Source organism: Muscardinus avellanarius (genome assembly GCF_963383645.1).
Source record: "Muscardinus avellanarius genome assembly, chromosome: 5".
NCBI lineage: Eukaryota > Metazoa > Chordata > Mammalia > Rodentia > Gliridae > Muscardinus > Muscardinus avellanarius.
This window is the reverse complement of record NC_137790.1, coordinates 121236903-121260465: the sequence shown is the minus strand read 5'-3', so window position 1 is coordinate 121260465 and position 23563 is coordinate 121236903. Positions and strand designations below refer to the sequence as shown.

General features: G+C 41.1%; 1 protein-coding gene across 2 annotated transcripts in view; it reads left to right on the top strand.

Annotated features, from left to right (window-relative positions):
- Nucleotides 1-23563, top strand: part of VEPH1 (ventricular zone expressed PH domain containing 1) — a gene marked incomplete at both ends in the record, with an annotated part of 173389 nt that overhangs the window by 143767 nt on the left and 6059 nt on the right. For both annotated transcript variants that reach the window (XM_080695762.1, XM_080695761.1), the window contains 2 exons: nt 8795-8912; nt 21039-21175. In XM_080695762.1, coding sequence (XP_080551888.1) covers nt 8795-8912; nt 21039-21175 — 255 coding nt within the window. The remainder of the gene's footprint in view (nt 1-8794; nt 8913-21038; nt 21176-23563) is intronic.

Genomic DNA, 23563 nt, shown 5'->3' with positions numbered 1-23563 from the left:
CCTCTACCAAAAGAAGCTGTTGTAGATATTCTCCTGGGGTTGGTGTTATTATTTCCATGAATGCTTTGGTAATATTGTTTTAAATTGCTACTCACATGTTACCATATCATGTGTTATCTTTAGCAATATGCTTTGTACGCTTATCTTATTTTTATTTTTTTTAAACCAATAAGTTTGCCGGGTGTGGTGGCACACGCTTGTAATCCCTGCGCTTGGGAGTGGAGATAGGAAGATCGCACAAGTTCGAAGCCAGCCTCAGCTACTTAGTGAGGCTCTCAGCAACTTAGTGAGACCCTGTTTCCAAATAAAATATAAAATAGGTCTGGGAGTATAGCCTAGAGGTAGAAAAGACTCTGGGTTCCGCCCCCAGTACCACCAAAAAAAAATAATAATAATAAGTTTTTATTTATGGAATTTTAAATGTTTGGATTCCTCCAGCTCATCAACATCACCTTGGTCCCATCCAAAGCTGATGCTCTGAATCATCAACGCTGAAGGTTTATCTTCAGGACACCTTTTTTTTTTTTTTTTAATAAAGTAAGGATTAGTGCAGTTGTCCCATCAGCTCCATGATTCTTTCATTTGGGCCTCTTTTCTTCCCACTTAAAAAATGGATATTCTGATGACAACCATGAAATTCCATCTGACATCTTTGAATCTTATCTCTTTAAGGAATTGACTCTAGGATCACCACTTTTTTTGTGGGGTGGGGGGAGTAGACTATCTGCCTGATCCTCAATTGTTGACACCTTCTTTAAACAGAGTTCAAATAATATTCATTCCTATCACACTCAGCAATAGTGGAGATCGATGGGATACCAATACCTAAGATTAAAACGATATCATTACCTCTTTTATACTTTTTTGCTGTTAGGTAGTTCCTTCTCACAGACCTAATAAATAGTCCTGTGAGTAAAGCAAAGCCACAGCGTTACTCTATGAGGCGTTTCCAACCATGTGTGGCTACAAGGGACGCCTCATAGGGATAGACCTCAACATTATTTTTAAACACATCTAGCTTGGCGTGGTAGTGCATGTTTGTAATCCCAGACAGGAGGATCATGGTTTGCACACAGCCTCAGCTACTTAGTGAGGTCCTTTGCAACTCGGTGAGACCCTGTTTAAAAAAAAAAAAAAAGAAAGAAAAGAAAGAAAGAAAGAAAGAAAGAAAGAAAAAAAATGGGGCTGAGGGGTGTAGCTCGAAGATAGAAAACCCCTGGGTTCCATCCCAGTGCCACAAATATATATATATATATATATATATATATATATATATATATATATATATATAATTATATTAATAATAATAATAATAAGTGCATCTAAAATGGTGGTCTGACCTCCAGAATGAGACTACTTCTCACAAGCAAAAGCAATAAAGTTGGAGAAAAATACAACACTCTCTATAGAAGTGTGGTTAATTTTTTTTTTTAATAATTCAACAAGCAGCCATATAAGAAGTCATCAAGACTCCTGCAAGCTCCAAATGCAGTCAGATTCCATAAGACATGAAAAAGGATCTTGGACAGTTACTCTTCCAGAAAATTTAGAGCGTAGAAAGGCCTCCCACTGTGATGTGGAAAAAGAAGTCATGCTCTGCTGGTAGGAATGTGAACTGAACCATTATCCTGGAAAGCAATCTGGAAGGATCTGGTGAAGTTAAGGATATGCATGATGTTATCAGTACCTCATGCAACTACTGACCTTAGCTTAGCGTCATGAGGCTAGACGTCCAGGGGTGGGACCTGCACCTAATGTTTGTAACAAATTTCCTAGGAATTTCCAATGCCAATGCCAATAATAACTGAGACTTGATGATCTGGAAAAGCTGAGAGTCTTAGGAATAAGCAGTCAATATGCCATGTTGGTGGATTCAGACAAACATCTTCCTTCTATTAATAATGTTTTATTCTAAACACATTAAATAAAATGCATTTCTTTTTTTTTTTTTTTTTTTTTTTTTTTTTTGCTGGTACTGGGGGTGGAACCCAGAGGCTTTCTACCTCCAGGCCATACTCCCACACCTTTTTTACAAATATATATATATATATATATATATATATATATATATATATATATATTTTTTTTTTTTTTTTTTTTAATTTGGAAACAGGGTCTCACTAAGTTGTTGAAAGCATCACTAAATAGCTGAAGCTGGCTTCAAACCCGTGCGATCCTCCTGTCTCAGCCTCCCAAGCACAGGGATTACAAGCGTGCGCCACCACGCCTGGCAATAAAATGCATTTCTACAATACCCATAAATATGCAGGTATAGTGTGTGAGTGTGTGTGTGTGTGTGTGTGTGTGTGTGTGTGTGTGTGTGTGTGTGTGTTTCAGCGATAGGGATCAAACCTAGGTCCTCATACATGCTAGGCAAGTGTTCTACCACTGAGCCACACCTCCAACCCCCAAGATAGAGCTATATGTTTTAAAAATAAATGTTCTGGAGTTGGGTGCCATGGTGCACATCTGTAGTCCTAGCTACTTGAGAATCTGGGCCAGGAGAATCACTTGAGTCCAGGAGTTTGAGGTCAGACTGGGCAACATAGCAAAATCCTATCTCTTTAATAAAAAGTAAAAGAAAGAGGAGGAGGAGGAAGAAAAGGAGGAAGAGAAAGAGGAGGAATAATAAACATTCTGAGAAGTTTCATGGTCATAGTTAGACATGAAAATAAAAACCAAAATGCTTCCATTGACATAAATTAGATAAGATCTATATGCTTCCATTAGTAAAAATTTATAACGATTCATTGAACATCTACTGTAGGCAAAACACTATTCTATTTTCAGAAGGTACAAAATAAAATAAAAGTTAGTTTTCACGCTATAAAGATCTGACCCGGTTGAGGTCCAAGAGTCAGACCAACCGCGCACAAATGAAAGCATATTCCAATTTTCTCTGTGAGGAACAATGTGAACCCAAGGAATTACCTTCTTGCTTCTTTGGAATTCAGAAGCGTGTGTCCTTCATATCTGTGTCCATGGTTTCTGACACCAGGTGCTATGAATATTGAGTATTATGAATTGAATTCAACAATAATATTTTTAAAGTTGAAAGATATTAGAAGATTAAATTATTGCATGGGTATTCTCTGAATCCTCTTTTTCTAGTTTGTTTATTGAACATACAGATTTTCTTACAAGACGCTGTATCCACACAGTGTAGGACAATATAATAATGAAATTGCTACTTGTGTTCTCCTCATAAGTTCATTTCACATCTGAACTCCATATAGTTAGAATATGTGCACTAGAAGTAAAACCATAAAGACATAAAATCCTTATTGTTATGTGAAAATATTGGGATTTTTAGTTTTTTGTTTTTTTGGTTTTTTTTGGTTTACATTGCTCGCTGTATATTTGAACTATGTGGCTGGAGTTCGCCCCATGAACAGAGGTGTACCAAGCATATGAGGCAAGCCTATGTGTTCTATCTGTGTACAAATAGCTTTAAGACAGAAGTTAAATGTGCCCAAACCCAAAGTTCTTCCAGATATACTCTTCCATTGATTTCTGGAAGATTGTTTCCTAGTACCTGCTTGTGGTATATGAACCATGTTATGAGATCTAGTGGACACTACACAGTCTTACAGAATTCATTGTGTTGACTCAAGCTGTCATTTTTCAGCAAAATAATGTTGTAAATATCCTCTCATCTTTCCATACTACCTGGTTAATTTTTCCCCTAAGAGGCTATGCAAGAAACTCTTTATATAACTTTCCAAATTCCTGCTCTCATTAATGATTTTGTTTCTAAAATTGGAGGAAAACTCATCTAACCATTTTATTTATTTATTTTTATTTATTTATTTATTTATTTATTTATTTATTTGCGGGTCTGGGGGTGGAACCCAGGGGCATTCGACCTCCAAGCTACACCCCCTGCCTTATTTTTTATTCTTTATTTTGAAACTGGGTCTCACTGAGTTGCAGAGGGCCTCATTAAGTAGCTGAGGCTGTCCGTGAACCGCAATCCTCCAATCTCAGCCTCCCGAATGCTGGGATTACAAGCTGCGCCACCATGCCCGGCCTCTCATCTAACCATTTTAAAAGACCATCCCTTCAGTGACTTTTTACCTTTCTGAATTAAATGACGTTTGTCAGGAAACCCCTTTCTAGTGTATGCTTATGGAGACTAATATATATTTTTCCAAGTGAATATAAACCATCCAAACTTCAATATTCTTCAAGTTTTATTGTGGCCTGATTTGAACTGTACTTGGTAGAATGTGCCCTTTCCAGATAGAACCATCATTTACGTTGAAAATTGGCCAAAAGACCAGGTTGTTGGCAGAATTCGTTTATCTGTAGTTGTAGACTGAAGGATACGATCTCTTACTGGCTATTAGAATCCAACCATAGTTCCCTGCAGTTCAAACTATACAACCTGCTTCTTCAACACCAGGAAGAGAGTCTTCCTGCACATCTTCCTGCTAGCAGGATAGATCTTTGGTATGCATGTGCATGATGATCATGGGATTGATATCCCGTCACTTTTGCTTTTTCTTGATTAGAAGCAAGTAATCAAACCCTCCCTTACTCAAGGGGCCAGTAGTACACAAACAGACGAACACCAGGAGGTAAAAAATATTGCAGTCATCTCAGAGTTCGACCACAATCTCATTAGAACTGAAATACTCAGAGTGACTTGGGGTTAGATATGAATCATTTGTACCACATTTCTGGAACCCAGTGTCTTAAAAGGAAGTTTGTAATTCTCTAAATTGATTTTAGTTCTCTTGTCTTAATTTTAAAAAGGGAGAGAAATAGGAGCCATCTGGGTGTGGTGGTCTATACCTATAATCCCAGTACTTGCCTCAGAAACCTAGTAAGACCTTGCTTCAAAATTTAAAAAAAAAAAATTAAGAAGGTCCAGGAGGTTATCTTGGAGCTAAAATATCGCTGGGCTCAGTCTCTAGTACCAAAAATACAAATAAAAATAGAAGCCATATAGCAATTTTGGAGCAAGACCTGGGGACACGATAGGACCCAGAAGTGTAAAAAAGAGAAACGAGAAAGACAAGTAATGACTTCAAGCATATTTAAGAAGTCCAAAATCCCCAAAACGCGGGTGTCACTAGTAGTTGGTTAATGCTTGCTTGTTTTGTTATTTGTTTTACTTTCATTTTCCACAAATATTTGAAGTTACACATTTCATCTGTCTCTCTATTTGCAGTTGGCTGTGAGTGCCGACTTTAGTATTCGTAACCACCATCTATCTTCTTCACCCAGTTCCTTTGCATAACACCTGAATCCTCTGAAGAAGTAAGCCTGCTTCTGGCTTCAGAATGTGAACACTGAGATGTGGCTTACCATCTGTCCTAAAATTTGTAAGCAACTCTTTGCCAAGACAAATGTGGATTCTAGGCAACAACCTGGGACCTTTGTGGTCACAGAACAGTAAAAAATAAAGGAACTCTTAGGTATTATTTCTGGTACTTTGTTTGCTTGTAGTGTTTGTGGTAAATGAAAAATGGTCCTTAATTGTGTGGGAGACAGAAAAGTGATCTGAATGCCAATGTCCGAGCCCAGACTTCAGAGACTTTGCAGGTTTGAAACTGATATTTATGAACATCTGCTTTTCCCCCATAAATTTTAATACATATTTCATCCTTTGAAACCTACAAAACCCCCAGGTGCTTCTTCAGTCTTTATCTTGGAGAACATTCTTTTTTAAAAAGCCTCCTTTTTTCCCCCAATGAACACATTTTAAATGGCTTTTGTTAAAATGGCATTCCTATCTATACAGTGCCCATTGGAACGCTGCAGGAAGCTATTAAATGTCAGCAACCCCAAATTCCATAGCACGTTGAACCTCCAGGAATTTCCAATCCCGGGACATAGCCATAATAGTATTAACAAAGAATGCTGGAAAAATGTTTATTTCCAGTCCTATCTTACGCCTTTCATTATTCCCCAAGCATTTATTCAGTCTTGCTGTGGAACACCTCTAAGGAGCCAAGGTTACAGCAGCCAACAGAACTCACAGAACCCCTGTCCTCACCATGTCTATGTTCCAGTGAGTGAGAATTTTCACAAGGTTCCTCTCACATTCCTAATACCTTTCAAGTAGTTCATTGGGAAACAGGCTTTACTCTGAGCCTGCAAACCTGTGATGTTATGCCATTCCTGATGTAGGACAAGACTCTGAGGGGACGCTATAGGACTGCGACCCAAGTAGATAGGATGTGCTCTCCAGGATCTTAATAGTCTCACATATTTCTCACCTGCGTGGAGAAATGTAGAAGTGGGAATAGGGATTTTGGGGACAGGATCTGTGCAGACCCCTGACCATTAGCTCTTGAAATTCATGATACGGAGTATAAACATTGATCGCCTCACCCAGCTCCTGGAAATACCAAGAATGGTTCCTCTAGGTGGCCAAGATGAGAGTGTCTGCACCAAAGGGAAGGAAATAAAATCACAGCTCTACCAAGGACAAACACACGAATCCCCTGTGTGGGTACTAGGCTAGTGGAAACATCTGTCCCCTTTAGGAGAAGCAGCCTCTTAAGAGTGAAGTCCTAACAACGGGCGTGGTGGCGCACGCTTGTAATCCCCGTGCTTGGGTGGCGGAGACAGGAGGATCGCGCAGGTTCGAAGCCAGCCGCGCTGGCTCAAGAGACCCGATTTCCAAATTTTAAAAAAGTATAAAAATGGAGGAGCAAACAAGACAACCTAAAGGAGGAGAAAGGAGGGGGGAAGAGGAAAATCTCTAAAACACACAATGTACTTAAACATATCGAAGTCAACCACTAAGCCGAGCAAGGGAGAGAGGGGATAGGAGGGAATGGGGTAGGGGTTAAATCAGTGATGTGTGCATATCTCTACACACAAGTTTTATTCCCCCAATATGATGTATGAATATAATGCACTAATAAAAAAAAAGAAAAAGAAATAAATAAATAAAAATAAAAATAGGCCTGGGAGTGTAGCCCGGAGGTAGAAGGGTTTCCAGGAACCCCAGTACCACAAAAAAAAAAAAAAAAAAAAAAAAAGAGTGAAGTCCTGGCTACTCTGTACCAGAGGATACAAGTATTTACATGATGGCAAGTCTCAGGGGGACAGGAGAGCTGTTTAATTTGTTTAGGCTAATGGTTTTCTATCCATTATCATCTAATGGATACTCTGGCCTCAGCCTTTTAAACAGGAGCACAGTGGCAGAATGCCAAAGAGTATGGCAAAACAGACAGTCTTCTTGGTGTGTCAAATTCTACACAGCCACGCAGAGGGAGGAAGTTAATTAATTTACTGATAAATAACAGAATATTATTTTCCATTAAAACCAACAGAGCTACGTCATGGAATAGAATGCAAAATTTACATGTGCTTTTAAGATAACGCATCATGAGTCTAAAGCAGTGCTGGAGCAAAGCGCTGGGGAATTAAGCCATTCCCTTATTTTCCAAAAGCCTTGCAAAGCTAACCTTATAAAACCAGTATCCTGAAGCTAGTACTTGGGAAGCTGAGACAGGAGAATCGCAGGTTCGCGGCCAGCCTCAGCTACTTAGTGAGGCCTCCCGCAATTTAGGGAGACCCTGCTTCAAAATGAAGAATAAAAAATAGGGCTTAGGGTGTAGCTCTGAGGTAGAATGCCCCTGGGTTCAACTCCGGTTCCACAAAAATACAGTATCTTGGACGTGAATAATTGGTTCTTAATTTTATACAGAATATAAATTCTTTTTTTATTTTATTTTATTTTTTTGGTACTGGGGATGGAACCCAGAGGCTTTCTACCACTGGGCTATACTCCCAGACCTATTTTATATTTTATTTGGAAACAGGGTCTCACTAAGTTGCTGAGAGACTCAGTAAGTAGCTGAGGCTGGCTTCAAACCTGTGAGATCCTCCTGTCTCAGCCTCCCAAGCGCGGGGATTACAAGTGTGTACCACCATGCCGGGCCAGAATGTAAATTTAAAAAAGAAAAAACGCCAGCAATATTTCCTTCAGTCTCACTGCTACTTGGAAGTGCCTCTTGTTTAGAAATTCTGGAAGCCGGGCGTGGTGGCACACGCTTGTAATCCCTGCGCTTGGGAGGCAGAGACAAGAGGATCGCACTGGTTGGAAGCCAGCCACTCTGGCTTAAGAAACCCTGTTTCCAAATTTTAAAAAAGTATAAAAATAGGTCTGGGAGTGTAGCCTGGAGGTAGAAGGGCTTCCAGGAACCCCAGTACCACCACAAAAAAAAAAAGAATAAAAAGAAAAAGAAAAGAAAAGAAAAGAAGGAAGAAAAAAGGAGAAAAAAGAAAGAAAGAAAAAGAAAAAAATTCTGGAGCTACAGCTATATGCAAATATGAAAATTCTGGGTCACTTCAGCACCTTCCGATCCCTAACACCCAGCCCCAGAATGTGCTCCCTCGATCTGTGTTTAAGAGCATGCCCAGGGAGGAGAGTGAGTTGACTGCTCTCTTCCGCGCTGGCCCACAGAACGTTTTTCGTTTCTTTTTTTTTTTTTTCCTTGGGGGTCTGGGGATGGAACCCAGGGGCATTCTACCTCTGAGCTACACCCCCTGCCCTATTTTTATTATTTATTTTGAAACCAGGTCTCACTGAGTTGCAGAGGACCTCACTAGGTAGCTGAGGCTGTCCGCAAACCGCGATCCTCCAGGTCTCAGCCTCCCGAATGCTGGGATTACAAGCGTGCGCCACCACGCCCGGCCCACAGAAGGTTTTTCAATGCTGCCTCTTGGTCCTCAGCACCGACCACTGGCCGTCCTAACTCCACATCTTTTCTAGTCTCAGAATGCTGTGTAGCAGGCAGATCTGCTTATGTGCTCTGTGTTCCTGAAACAGGATCTGGACCAGGTGCGGCTCCATCTGGAAGAGGTGAGGTTCTTCGACGTGTTTGGCTTCAGTGAAACAACAGGAGCATGGCAGTGCTTCATGTGCAACAACCCTGACAAAGCAACAGGTGAGAGACCCCCGCAGGTGTAGAGAACCATCTGGGCTGCTCTGACTCACAGGGACCTGGGAGCCCTGCCTCCCAGCCGACCTTCCTCTTGCATCAGCATCCTAAGCTGTAAAGATGTACAGAGATGTGCTTATCTCTGCTTCCTGCCGAGAAAGGCATCTCACCACAGTGGTCATAAGAAGAGGGGGAAGGGAGAGAAACACAGAACCAGACATGAGCAAGAGAACCCCTTCTTTTTTTTTTTTTAATTTTATTTTATTGGTGCACTGTATTCATACATCATAGTGGGATACAAACTTTTGTAGACATACATGCACACATCGCCCAGTCAGCCCCCACCCGATCCCCACCCCATTCTCTCCCCATCCCTCCCTCCCATGCTTGGCTTAGTGGTTGACATCTAGTATTATAGCAATTTATCCAAAATTAAAAATGATAATCTCACATAACAGTTTCATTTGTCTGATACCAAGCTTTTGATGTCTTAAAGATAACATTTCAATATTTCTTTTTGCTTTCTTTCTTACCAGAGAATATTTTTTTCTTTTTTTTAGGTGAAACTATCATATATTTATTTTTCAGAAAAAAATCTATCCTGATATGGAATATGGACTCTAGATACCCAAAACAATCTCGAAGCAAAAACAAAGCTAGAAGATGTATATTTTCTGATTTCAAACCATATAAAGCTACAATAATTGAAACAGTGTAGTACTGTTCTAAAGGCAGATATATAGACCATTGGAGTTAAATACAAGCCTAGAGCTAACTTCTTCCCTATATTGTCAAGTTATTTTTGACAAGGTTTCCACGAAGATTTGGTGGTGGAAATAATAATCTTTTAACTAAATATTGTTGAAAAATAATAATTACATGGAAAAGAATAAAATTGGACCCTTACCTAATCCCACATATAAGTATTAACTCAAACTAGATAAAAGACCTAAATATAAATCTTAAGACTATAAACTTTTAGGAGAAAATCTGGGTCATAAAACCTCACAACATTGAAATTGGCAGTGATTTCTTGGATATGATTTCAATGGCACAGGCAACAGAAGAATATACAAACTCCCTAAAAAATAAAAGAAAATATTGTATATCCAAGGACAATGTAAACAGAGTTAAAAGTTACTAATAGAATTGGATAAAATATTTCCAAATGCTATATCTGAAGGTATATTAATATTCCAACTAGAAATCCTAAAAATTAACAACAATAAAGGCAAACAATACAATTTAGAGATAGGTAAAAGACTAACATAAATAATGAATCTCCACAGATAACCAATCTTAGTTGTCTGTTGGATGGAAACTCTTGTTTCTCTGGTTCTGGTGAGTGTTACCTATTTCTTCTTTGTAGTTAATCTCTTTGAGTATTTTCTCTAGCGCTGGTTTTGAAGACATAAATTCCTTCAGTTTCTGTTTGTCATGGAAGCTTCTTATTTCTCCATCTAATTTGATAGAAAGTTTTGCTGGATAGGAAATTTTTGGCTGAAAGTTGTTTTCTTTCAGAGTTTGGAATATGTTACTCCAAGCCCTTCTGGCTCTCATGACTTGGTTTGGGAAGTCTGGAGTGATTCTAATTGGCTTGCCTCTGAATGTCACTTGGCCCTTTGTTTTTGTTGCCTTTAAGATTCTCTGCTTGGCTTCCACATTGGTCATTTTGACAATTATATGGCGTGGGGATCCTCTTCTCGGATCCTGTCTAAAGGGAGTTCTATAAGTTTCCTGGATCTGTGTATCAACCTCTTGCTCTATATTTGGAAAATTTTCTGCTATTACTTCCTTGAAGAGATTGTTGATCCCTTTGGTATCACTTTCTTTTCCCTCCTCTATTCCAATTATTCTTAGGTTAGCTCTCTTAAGATGGACCCATATTTCTTCAATGTCAGATTCCTGCTGTTGGATATCTTTTTCTAGATTAGAAACTATGCATTCATTTTTGGATTGCTCATCTTCTAAGAGCGATATTCTGTTCTCCATGTGGTCTAATCGGTTGTTTGTGCTTTGAATTGAGGCCTTTACTTCATTAATTGCATCCTTTATCTCTTTTTGGCTCTCTCTGAGTTCTTTTCGAAGCACCTCTATTATTTCTACAGTTATTTTCCTGATTTGATCTTCTAGAAATCTCTGATTTTCTGTTTTATCAGGTTCTGATGTTGTGGGGTTGTGCACATTCATTACTTCAGTGTTATTCCTCTTTCCCATGATTTTGGAGGTTTGTGCCTTCTCTGGGTTCTTCCCTTGGGTCACTATGGCTTCACTTAAGGTGCTCTGGATCTCGAGTCTGTATTTTCTCAGACCCTACTACTCCTTTACTGGGTTGTATCACAGAGTCTCCGACCCAGGGAGTTGATAGAGGCTGCTTTAAACTATGGGGGGTGCCAGGTTGCACGTTCTCCTATGGTGTGATATCTCTGCCACCACCACTCCCTCACTGGGTCAAGTCCCAGGAGGCACAATACTGGGATTTCTCCTCTGTGACCCGCAATTTGACTCACTGTTCTTGAATACGTAGATGTAGCTGTACTGGACTCGGTGAATTCACTGCTGCTGCCGCCGCCGGTGGCAATATGGCGCCTCTGCCACGCCCTCGGCCATGAGGCTGGCGTATTTTTTCTTCTCTGGTTTTGATTTCCACTCTGAATCCCTGCAGCGTGTGCTGAGCTCAGCCACTGGGAGCTTTAAATGCTGTCTGCGCCGAAAGATCCCGCCTGGCTGTTCCGCAGTGGCTCACCTCGGCTTGCTGTAGCCGTCCGCTGAGTTCGCCGCTGCCGCCGGCAGTATGGCGCTGCTGCCGCGTCCTCGGGCGTGTGTGTCTCCTTTGTGGCCCTGAGCTCTGTTCTCAGTCCGCTTTCTCTCTGGAGCCTGGTGGTTTTTTTGTTTTTCTGGTGATGGTGTTTTCTGGCTATGAAAGGCGCTCTTTTTGTGGTAATGGAGATTGGTTGTTAGCGGGACTCTTAAGCCCCGCTTTTCTCGGTCGCCATCTTCCCCAAGAGAACCCCTTCTTATCTGCGTTTGGTTATCAAGAGCACAGACCCTGGCTGTGGGCAGGGTGGCTCTTGGCAGAGTGCTTGTGTAGCGCGTGTAAGTTTCTAGGTTAGGTCCTCAGCGTGGGAGGGAGCAAGGAAAGGAGAAAAGGAAGGAAGGAAGGAAGGAAGGAAGGAAGGAAGGAAGGAAGGAAGGCTATTTGCCCTGAGAGTATTCTTTATTTCACCCAAATGACGTAAGGATTGGAGAAAAACAAGCATTTTTTTTTTTTGGGGGGGGGGGTTGTTACATAGCATTGCAGAAGAGAATTCATGCTAAAGGAAAGAATAGATGCACAGAGAGAATATCACCCTCTACTTCTTTTCTGCCGCCCAAGGAATTTAATCTACTGACCTTGCTTTAGGCAAAATCACTGGCTACTTGTCAGTGAATATGAGCCGAGCCCTGTGATAAACCCATCACACACCTATCCCGTTTCCTCTGTTCTCACAATAGTCTTGCACAGTAAGTACTGATATTACCTCTATTTGCTGCTGATGGGGAAGCTGAGGTACAAAAAGGCCAGTAACCACCCAAGCTTATACAGGATTTCAACCCAGCCTGACTCCAGAGCACATGCTCTTAATGGCTTCCCCAGGCCACCTCCTGGTTACACTCGGCCCAGTATGACCAGTGGAAAGAGGTTGATAATAAGCCTACGCTTAAAAGTCATGCTGTGCTTGGGAATGGGCTATCTGATGGCTGACTTCCTCTTTGGGAGGAGAGAGGTCTCAGTGCTTACACTGCTCAGCAGCTGCAGTTTTGACATGGGAGCCGCATTTAAAAACTGCAGAACACAAGGCTACTCTATAGACCAGCCGTCCTCCAGAAAGCCATTGATACACCACCTGTACCCAGTCCTTTAATTTTAGGATTCTGTGCATCTTAAAGATCACCCATTGTGGCAAGTCTGTCCTCTTGTTAACTGCCAAGATGTTGAGGCTGAATGGAGAAAGTGTGTTTATTTAGCCAGATGGAGATGTGAGGGGCACAATTAAAATGAACAGCCCACAGGAAGGCCTGGATGGAGGGAGCTGGCAGTCAAGGCGGCCATCCTTTGTGAGGTACAGATTGTGGGTTGATTACAGAATCCGATGCCAGAGTGAACACCCCAGTTCTTGAAATGTTAATTCAAGCAAACAAGGAATCGGGGAATTGAATGTCTCCATTATAAGCCTTTCTAATTAGACCTCATTTCACATGTGAAAAAGACAGGGCATAAAAGAAACTTTATTTGCGAGCATGGCAAAATAAGGTACTTATCTTAGGTGCCTCCGGGAGGCCCTGAAAAGTTTTCACTCCAAGTAAGCTGAGTCCTTCATCCAATAAATATTTAATTGCATCTGGCCAGGGAAGGCCCCCCAAATGGGGCTAAAACTTAGAAACCTAGAATATTCCATTAATATGTATTTTCTCAAATTCACTGCCATGCACTTGAAAAGAATGCATTGCACATTTGTTCTTATTTGTGTGCCTCACAGTTAAATATAGACTGAAATCACCTAGCCATAAAAACTCAAACAAGGCCAGATATTTTATAGCAGATTGTATCGAATCAGAATGTTTGGCCCTGAAAACTCCAGTGCGTTTGAATTTCTTCACTCATTTCCTTTTGCTACATGAAAGAGGACTTGAGTTTGGGAGAAACCCTCTTTTAAACTGCTGTCTCCACCAAAAACTCTTGACTCCCTAAAGAGTTTATATATATGTTGCTGACTTCATCTTCTTATTCTTATATAAGCATTTAAGTTATGTATTTATTCTTTTTTTTTTTTTTTTTTTTTTTTTTTTTGTCGTACTGTGGGTGGAACCCAGAGGCTTTCTACCTCCGGACTATACTCCCAGACCTTTTTTATATTTTATTTGGAAACAGGGTCTCACTAAGTTGCTGAGAGCCTCACTAAGTAGCTGAGGCTGGCTTCGAACCCATGCAATCCTCCTGTCTCAGCCTCCCAAGCGTGGGGATTATAAGTGTACACCACCACGCCTGGCTAAGTTAAGTATTTATTCTAAGTGAAAGGACTAATTTAGCATGATGCTGCTGCCAGACATATTCAGTCACGTTCTGCTCTGATTCTCACTTTGAAGAGGATCAAGACAAAGTGTCTTGTGTGTAAGCACAGCGCGTACACTCCTGTTCATTTACGCAGTGTACACCACTGCATAGTTGAGCATCTTCTACAGGCTAACCCTTGGGATAGACATATGAAGAAGGTATGACGCCTATGCTCCGAAAAAGACTCAGAATCCAGTTAAAGACAGAAGGTATATATGAGAAAATCTTGCACACTTTTTGCATGATTTTAGCATGCAATAAATATTTGTTGAGTGAGTGAGTGTACAATATTTAGAAATGGCAATGTTACATATGCTTTGAATACTGAAACGTGATGCTTCAAGATGTGGATAATGTGTTAACTATGCCTGATCCTTCACTGCACTGTACTCAGTGATTCTGGACCTGGTAAGTGGAGGCTGGTACTGTTTCCTTCCCTGCCTGTTTCTGAGCCCAACAATATTGTGCCCACCTGTACATGGCATGTTATTCTTGGAATCATTAAGGTCTCCCTGGGGCCAGACGCCTTGCCAGCCTCCATAAGGAAGATTCTAAGGAAGTTAGGATTGGACTTCTTGATAATCAAAAACTTGAATAAGCTGGGTTTTTGGTATTTTCTTAAAGGGAGTTGCCCATAATATAATAATTGTTCTCACATATTCAATGTCCCCGTATTATTTTTTTTTAATGCTGGCTGTCTCAATCAATAGTCTCATTGCTATAACCCAAAACCGTTGACCATACAACTTAAAGGAAGGAAGATTTATTTTCTCACAGTCTTTGGAGACTTTGATGTTCAGTCCATGTCAGGCCAGTCTGCAGAGCTCAGGCTATGGCTGCTGGAAATAGAGGGAGAGAGCAGAAGCAAAAACTCTGCTTTCACATCATGGCAGCTGGAAGCAAAGACAGAACAAACAAGCAAGGGGATTCAAAGACAAAAACATAGTCCCCGCGGCCACACCCCAGCTGCCTAGGTTACCACCAAGTAAATCCATCACAGTAGATTTACCCACTGATGAGATTGCAACACTCATGACTTGACTACATCAACTCTGAACATGAACCACATGAGCTCTTCAGGGGATTTTATATATCTAACCATAGCATTGGCCAACGTTTCCGTAAATGAAGAATAAAACAGAAGGCAATTAGACATCAGGAAAGACATCCAGAAATATAAAGCACTTCTTACCATTTGTAGACTAAACCATGGGAATCTTTCAAACACAGAGATACCAGCCAACTTACATGTCCCCTCTTGAGGTGAATTCTCACCATCTTTCCATGAACTTTGCCCTTGGCACACAGAAATGTATTAGGGTTTATATCTAGTGATCAACAAAATGCTCATTCAATTAAGTGTACATAGAGTCAGAAGAAACTAAATGCTAAGTGGTCATAATTGCTAACACTTATCTTTCTAACTATCATACACTAAATAAGCTGTGTGTTCGGTTTTCTCATTGTCTCACCATTATTCACTCTATTTTACATGTGAGAAAAACAAAATTAACTAATTTTTCCAAGGTCACACAGCTACCCAGTGGCAGAACCAAGATTTAATCCAGGTTGGCTGATTCCAGAGTCTGAAATTTCAACCTTTAGAACGAAGCCAGGTCAAGGACATTAAACATCAGAAATTCCAAGAACAATGACTCCGTAGTGTTGTGATGTATCATAAAGACCCAGAGCAATTCTAATTTTTTAGAAGTGATCTACCTCCTTGATCACACATTTCACAAGAAGAACAGGGACTTTGATAAGGTGATATGTGGGAAATTGTTACATGCAGCAAATTATTACGGTAGAAACTATTTCCAGTCCCCCCAACTGCTGATTCAGTTTCAGTAACCATTCTATAAAAGTACAGAGTAGAAGATTAGAAAATCACAGAAATAACTCAGGAATCCTCAGAGACTTGCCTGAGGTATTTATTGTGGATCCCGTTACTCGACATGAGCGAGAAAATAGAGATTGAGCAAGTCAATGGAACAGGACAGAACTTATTTCAGAAAGTTATGCAAATCCCTTCTGTTGGCCGCCCCGTGTCTCTGATCAGTCTCATGCCTGTGACAAGAAGGGTTAGTCAGCTGGCCCATCCCCCACGCATCTGGCTTTTGACTCAGTCACATTTTTTAAAAGCAGGGGGAAGAACTAGGTCGTGACTTTCAATCTTGTTTCTCAAGACATGTGGGATGCCTTTGTTCTCACACCACACGGGGGGGGGGGGGGGGAGAAAAAAAAAACAGCTCAGAGCTTTGGCATTCCTGTTCTCCTCTATAAATCTGAGCAATCCCCGGTGTGATTACTTTCTGAGTTGCTAGATATTTGAAATTTGGATGCTAATGTCCGTAAGAGGTCTCCTTGGGCTCTAAAAGAGAATGGAGGATTATTTTCAAACAACCTTCTATCATGATTCCTCTACAGAATTTATTTCAAACATTTGTGCTATTAAGAACATGCTGGCCCTCATATCACACGGGCAAACAGAGATGGTTTTAGAATTAGATCAGAATACAAAAGGCCTTCTCTGTAAGACTTTTCTCAGACACTAGAAATGACTAGTTTCTACTGGTTTCCACTCAAGGCTCTCCCTTGATGGATGTCCTTCTTGTGGGCTACATGACGGTCTGCTCCAAATGCCAACCTGAAAGCAGACTAAATGAGCTTTGAAAAACCCTACCCATAATGCCATAAATAGCATCATGAGAAGATGGGCGGGTGGTCCACACTTGTAATCCCAGCGTTCAGGAGGCTGAGACAGGAGGATCCGGGTTCGCGGCCAGCCTCAGCTACTTAGTGAGGCCCTTTGCAACTCAGTGAGACCCTGTTACAAAATAAAGAATAAAAAAATAGGGCTGGAGGTGTAGCTCGAAGGTAGAATGCCCCTGGGTTCCATCCCCAATACTGAAAGAAAAAAAAAAAAAGCTTTCTGAGTCCATCTCATATGTATATATATATTTCTCATATATATATTTCTCATATATATATTTCTCATATATATATTTCTCATATATATATTTCTCATATACATATTTCTCATATATATATTTCTCATATGCATATTTCTCATATATATATATTTCTCATATACATATTTCTCATATATGTATTTCTCATATATATATTTCTCATATACATATTTCTCATATATATATTTCTCATATACATATTTATCATATACATATTTCTCATATATATATTTCCCATATATATATTTCTCATATACATATTTCTCATATATATATTTCCCATATATATATTTCTCATAGAAGTGGCTTTTGACACTGCAGAATCAGCAAAGACTATTTGGGAAGAGCTTGTACAGTGAAGACAAGAGAGGTCCTCCAACAATGATTAGCTGGGCAAAGAAAAGGCGCCTCAGAAGGAGGCTGAGAGGAGTGTCTGGAGAGCAGGCAGGGAACATGAGAAGTGTCGTGCCACAGAAACTAAAGAACATTTTAGGAAGGAGGAATTGATCAGCAGAGCTGAATGCTGCCTACAGGCCAGTAATCCAGGACTGACACGTTGCACTGATGGGCACCTTGATGTTGTTAGTGAGCACAGAGAGGTAATGAAGCAGAGGTTGCATCAGGAGAAGAAGGAGGCCAGGAGGTGCAGTCTCCCGGCTTTGAGAAGGAGGTGAGACCATGAGGCAGTGGGTGAAGGGAAGGAGGGCTGAGCCACCTGTGCGTGTTTAAAGCCAAGCAGAGGAGGGTTCAGCTGGGAGGGAGAATTGGATAGAAATGAGAACAGGGTGATCCATGTTTGAGTTTCTGAGAAGGTGGGAAGGATGTGATTATAGGCACAATATGACTATCCTCTTGAGGTATTTGATGGATTCACTTTCTGTAGTTGCTAAAAAGTACCAGTACGGCTTTTCAATAGGTGAGTTGGTGGCTAAAACCACTCATTCATGATGTACTTCTATAAATAAATAGACAATGAGGATTTTTCTGAAAGGTGATGACCAGAGATCTTTTAAGTTTGCCTAATGACTTTTCCAGGGAGGTCTCTGGCTGCCACTCTCTGCCATAACACCAGCGGCCACCATCTTGCTTCCTTCCGGTTGACCATTTGACTGATGTCTGTCTTCCACTAAGTAGTAAATTCTGTGAAGTGGTTTCTCCTTACACATCCATCTCCAGCTCCTAGCACTCAACAGATCCTCAGCAAGTCTTTACCAAATAAATAGTGACCAAAGTTTGTATCTTTACAAGTAAAGATCAATTTTGTAGTAAAATTTTCCTCAATAGTGACAAAAAAATTAAAAAATTGACAGAAGATTCACTTTAAAAGAAAAGGGGTAGACAGTCATATGATGACAGTTAGAGTGTATCTTTTGTGTCAAAAATTATTCTTTGTATAACAATCTTAAGGTTTTGTTTTGTTTTGTTTTTGTGGTACTGGGGGTGGAATCCAGGGGCTTTCTACCTCTGGGCTATCCTCCCAGACCTATTTTATATTTTATTTGGAAACAGGGTCTCACTAAGTTGCTGAGAGCCTCTCTAAGTAGCTGAGGCTGGCTTCGAACCTGTGCGATCCTCCTGTTTCAACCTCCCAAGCATTGGGATTACAAGCGTGCACCACCACACCTGGCTCTCCTAAGTATTTTTAAGTACTGAGATAAACATTGTAATTAACAGAATTTGTAAAGTAGGTATGTGTGTGCACATGTGTATGTATTAAAATCATACATCTGTATGTTTATGTAATATATATATATATATGCATATGTGTATACATATGAAACATACAGTACATGATGGGGTATATGTTATTGCTAAAGCTGCTAACGCAGAAATAGTAAACTTCTTCTCGTCACCAAAAGGTTTGAGGCCAAGTGCTGAAGCATAACAGATGGAACTTGTGTTCCAAATTCCATGAAAGTGTTGTAAATAACACCTTCAATTGTTCCAAAATGCCAAGAATGTACCTGCAGGTGAGACAATGACTAGAACGTGCCCAACTTATATAGCCCAACACGTTGGCTCTCCTGATTACAGACCTGGCACGGGCATGTCAGATTCATTCTCCCCAATCCTGGGCAAGCTCTACAATGCCCAGATCATATGGGAAAGTGCTTAACGTTTCAAACTATCTAAAGTCCTATGGCCAGATGTTGCCAGTAATATCTACCCCCGAGATCTTATTCATAAGACTAAATGAGACCAACACAAGATGTGTATGGAACTCTTAAACAAAAGTTTGATCCTAAGAGAGAACCATCATCCCTGCTCATTTCCAGCCTCCTTATCTGTTCCCATTGGTCCCTACTAGTCTCTACTTGTAAAGTCCAGGTCATTCTCCTCTGGTGAGCTTCTTGTAAAGATACAAAGATGACCACACATCTGAGGAAGTCATTTAACCTATATTAGAAAAAAAAGTGATTGTAGAAAAGACAGGGTGTGTTCATTTGGTCCAATTAGCACCATCCAGACTTTCTTTTCTTTTTTTTTCTTTTTGTGGTATTAGGGATGGAACCCAGGGGCATTCTACCTCCTAGCTACACCCCAGCCCTATTTTTTTTTTCTTGATTTTGAAACAGAGTCCCATTGAGTTGCAAAGGACCTCACTAAGTAGCTGAGGCTGTCTGTAAACCACAATTCTTCTGTCTTGGCCTCCTGAAGTGTGAGCCACCATGCCTGGCTCCCATCCAGATTTTTTCCAAAGCAATGGAATGGATTGCATTACTTCCGAAGTTCTGTGAAACTGAACATAAATGCAGAGAAGTGACTGTCCCACCTCACCTGAGTGGGGCTTCCTACTGTTGCTCCCCACCGAAACCAGAGGTTTTCACATAACTGTGAAGAACGAGTCTTACGTACATGGTAAAATGAATAAAGCTCTTCAGCTCAACATCTCGACTTCTGAAATTGTAATGGATCTTCTAATTCTATGATTATGTGTAATTATACACACTCTGCTTCTGTAAAATTAATCCTCTCATTCATCAAATACCTAGGGAAGCCGGGCGTGGTGGCGCACGCTTGTAATCCCCGCGCTTGGGAGGCAGAGACAGGAGGATCACGCAGGTTCGAAGCCAGCCATGCGCGCTGGCTTAGGAGACCCTGTTTCCAAAATGAAAATGTAAAAATAGGTCTGGGAGTGTAGCCCGGAGGTAGAAGGGCTTCCAGGAACCCCAGTACCACCAAAAAAAAGAAAGAAAAAAAAAACAAATACCTAGGGATCCCCTTAACATTTCTGAGGTGCTGTGCTTGGTGTAACACACCGTGTGCCGAGAGGGCATTTGGAGGAGAAGCTACTCTGGCCTGGGTGTGGGAAAGGTTTCCCAAGAGAAGCATCTTGAGTTGAAATAAGAATTGGTCAAGTTGTTAACAAGGGGAAGGTGGGGACATGGAGAGGAGAGAGAATGTGAGTGCCCTAGAGAGCGGCGGTATGCACAAAGAGCCGGGTATGCTTGTCTTCCCACTTAGTGTCACAGCTTTAGGAAAGCATCCTTTGGAAAATTGCACTGACTTTTCACTGCCAAATATCCAAATCTATCTAATTTATGATTCTTTATAAAGCTATATTTCTAAGCAGCTCATATTCAGAAAGTGTGAAAATCTGTATTTTATCACCTGGTTACTGGCAAAATCAATAGTAGAAAATGAGCTCATGGCCTACCAACTCTTTTACGCCAAAATTTCTAACTTTTTCTAAACTGATTTGGCCATTCCAATATAAGAAATGGAATGGAATACCACGAAAGAAAAAAGGCTGAGAAACACAGGAAGCTGTGTGTAAGGACGATCCTACATGCTGCCCTCCAGAAACTCTATCCCTTTAGTTATTTGTAAACTAAATCCCTTTGAAAGTCTCAATGAGGGCCTTCCACACCTTCCATGATCGTGTCTGAAACGGTGCGTCTTTCAGGGACAGGAGAGGAAAGGTTAGCTGAATGCACACCAGACCAGCCCACGTTTCAAATCTGCGTACTGGGTTCTGGTTCACTCTACAGTTCTGACTTTTGATCACTGGCCAAATCATTAGGGGAAAAGCCAACGGCGTGATCATTCTGCTGTTCTCCACAGTTATAAATCAAGACGGCCAGCCGCTCATAGAAGGGAAGCTGAAAGAGAAGCAAGTCCGGTGGAAGTTCATCAAGAGGTGGAAAACTCGTTATTTTACGCTGGCTGGGAACCAACTTCTGTTTCAAAAAGGAAAATCTGTAAGTTCTCCCATCATCTTTTATGCTCCTATTTTAAAGGTCTTGGTCTCCACTTGGACATTTTGTTTTTAATCAGAATGCTGATGACTGAGCCCGGCATGGTGGTGCACACTTGTAATCCCAGTACTTAGGAGGCTGAGACAGGAGGATCCGGGTTCGCGGCCAGCCTCAGCTACTTAGTGAGGCCCTCCATAACGCAGTAAGACCCTGTCTCAAAATAAAGAATAAAAAATAGGATTGGGGTATAGCTCGAAGGTAAAATGCCCCTAGGTTCCATCCCCAGTACCACACACAAAAAAAAAAGTTGATGATTTCTCTTTCTGCATTTTACAGTATAATTGTATTCCAAGTGTTCCTTTGTTCTGTGTGTGTGTGTGTGTGTGTGTGTGTGTGTGTGTGTGTGTGGTACTGGGGTTCCTGGAAGCCCTTCTATCTCCAGGCTACACTCCCAGACCTATTTTATATTTTTTATTTGGAAACAGGGTCTCTTAATCCAGCAAGGCTGGCTTCGAACCTGCGCGATCCTCCTGTCTCCGCCTCCCAAGCGCGGGGATTACAAGCATGCGCCACCACGCCCAGCTTGTTCTGTTAATTCTGACATGAGTCAGCTTGCTGCCCCTCTGCAGCTTATTACAGAAGCTTTTCTTTTTCTTTTCTTTCTTTCTTTTTTCTTTTTTTTGCAGGTATGGGGATGGAACCCAGAGGCATTCGACCTTCAAGCTACACCCCCTGCCCCATTTTTTATTCCTTATTTTGAAACAGGGTTTCACTGAGTTGCATAGGGCCTCACTGAGTAGCTGAGGCGGTCCGCAAACTGCGATCCTCCTGTCTCAGCCTCCCAAGAACTGGGATTACAAGCGTGCGCCCCCACGCCCGGCACAGAAGCTTTTCTTAGTTGACTTGAGCTTTAGAAGTCGAACTGCAGAGCCACTACTTGCTTCAAATATGGTGATCTTTGTCGCTTTAGCGACCACCTACATAACTTTATGGCTTATAATACTGACTTTGACTTCTTTAAATAACTGTAGGTGGACAATGCACAGTTATCCTCTTATTTTATTTTCAACATAGCTTATTAAACTCTACTCATTCAGGACCCAGGGGAATGAAATCTTGAGCTATTTCTTGGGTATTTTGAAATATGATTCCAGTGCCATTTATTCTCAGCTTATTATGGGCTGCCCCAGAATGCCTCAAACAATTCTATGAGGTAGCACTATTATTATTTCCCTCTGATATGTGAGAAACCTGAGGCTCAAAGAGACTTAGCACCCATGAAGTGAGGAAGGGTAACACCAAAGTCAAGCTCAGGCAGGGTGACCCCAAAGCCTGTCTTTAAGTGAGCATATGTCATTGCTTCCCTGTGCACTTAAAATACAGAACCAGTGGTAAACTATATTAGTCAACAATTGCCAAAGAAACACAACCAACATCGCTATCAATAGGATATCTGCAGGATCCAGCTGGCAAAAGTACGGGTTCCGAAGAGAGGCGTGAGGATAAAAGAATGTAACTCTAAGAATTTAATTCAAAGAATATTTAATTCTAGCATGGAAGGATCGCCAGTCCACTCCTGGGTCAATATCTCTACTGGCCGATCACAGGGTTTATTTTCCTGTGGTTATTTATACAGTTTCTAACTTCAGGTTACCCCGAAATACAGGAAAGACTAGTCCAAAGTACGGGCAGGTCAAACAATAACCTGGTGCAACACAAACAACACAAACCTAATCTTAGCTCAGACAGAACAATAGCATCATTAGTTCTGAGAGAGTCTTAATTACTTTGAACCCTCCATGACCCCACAACTTGTTGACTCTGGGCGAAAGGACAGGCAGAAGTATTCTTTTAGTAAAGATAAGGGGAAGGCCTTAATGGTTCCCCACAGATCTCTCTCTCTCTCTCTAATCTGACAAAATATGTAGTTTATATAGTGGAGAATAATGTAATACACCATGGGGACTACAGAAAAAATAGCTCTAATTTCCAGGGACACAATAACCTGCCAGTGGTCAGCATTCCTGCTGAAACTGAAACCACATCATTAAAAAGCTGTTCATGGTCAAGTGTGGTGGTGTGCACTTGGAAAAAAAACAACTATTTGTTTTGTTTTGTTTACAGTACTGATATTTGAAACAGGACCTAAGTAGCTGAGGCTGGCTGCAAACTTGCGATCCTCCTGTTTCAGCCTCCCAAGTACTGAGATTACAAGCATGTGCCACCACACCCAGCAAAAAGCTATTCTTTTAAATAAGGGATATGTGCATTTTAAATGAAAACTGAAGCCGGGCGTGGTGGCGCACGCTTGTAATCCCAGCATTTGGGAGGCTGAGACCGGAGGATCGCGGTTCGCGGACAGCCTCAGCTACTTAGTGAGGCCCTCTGCAA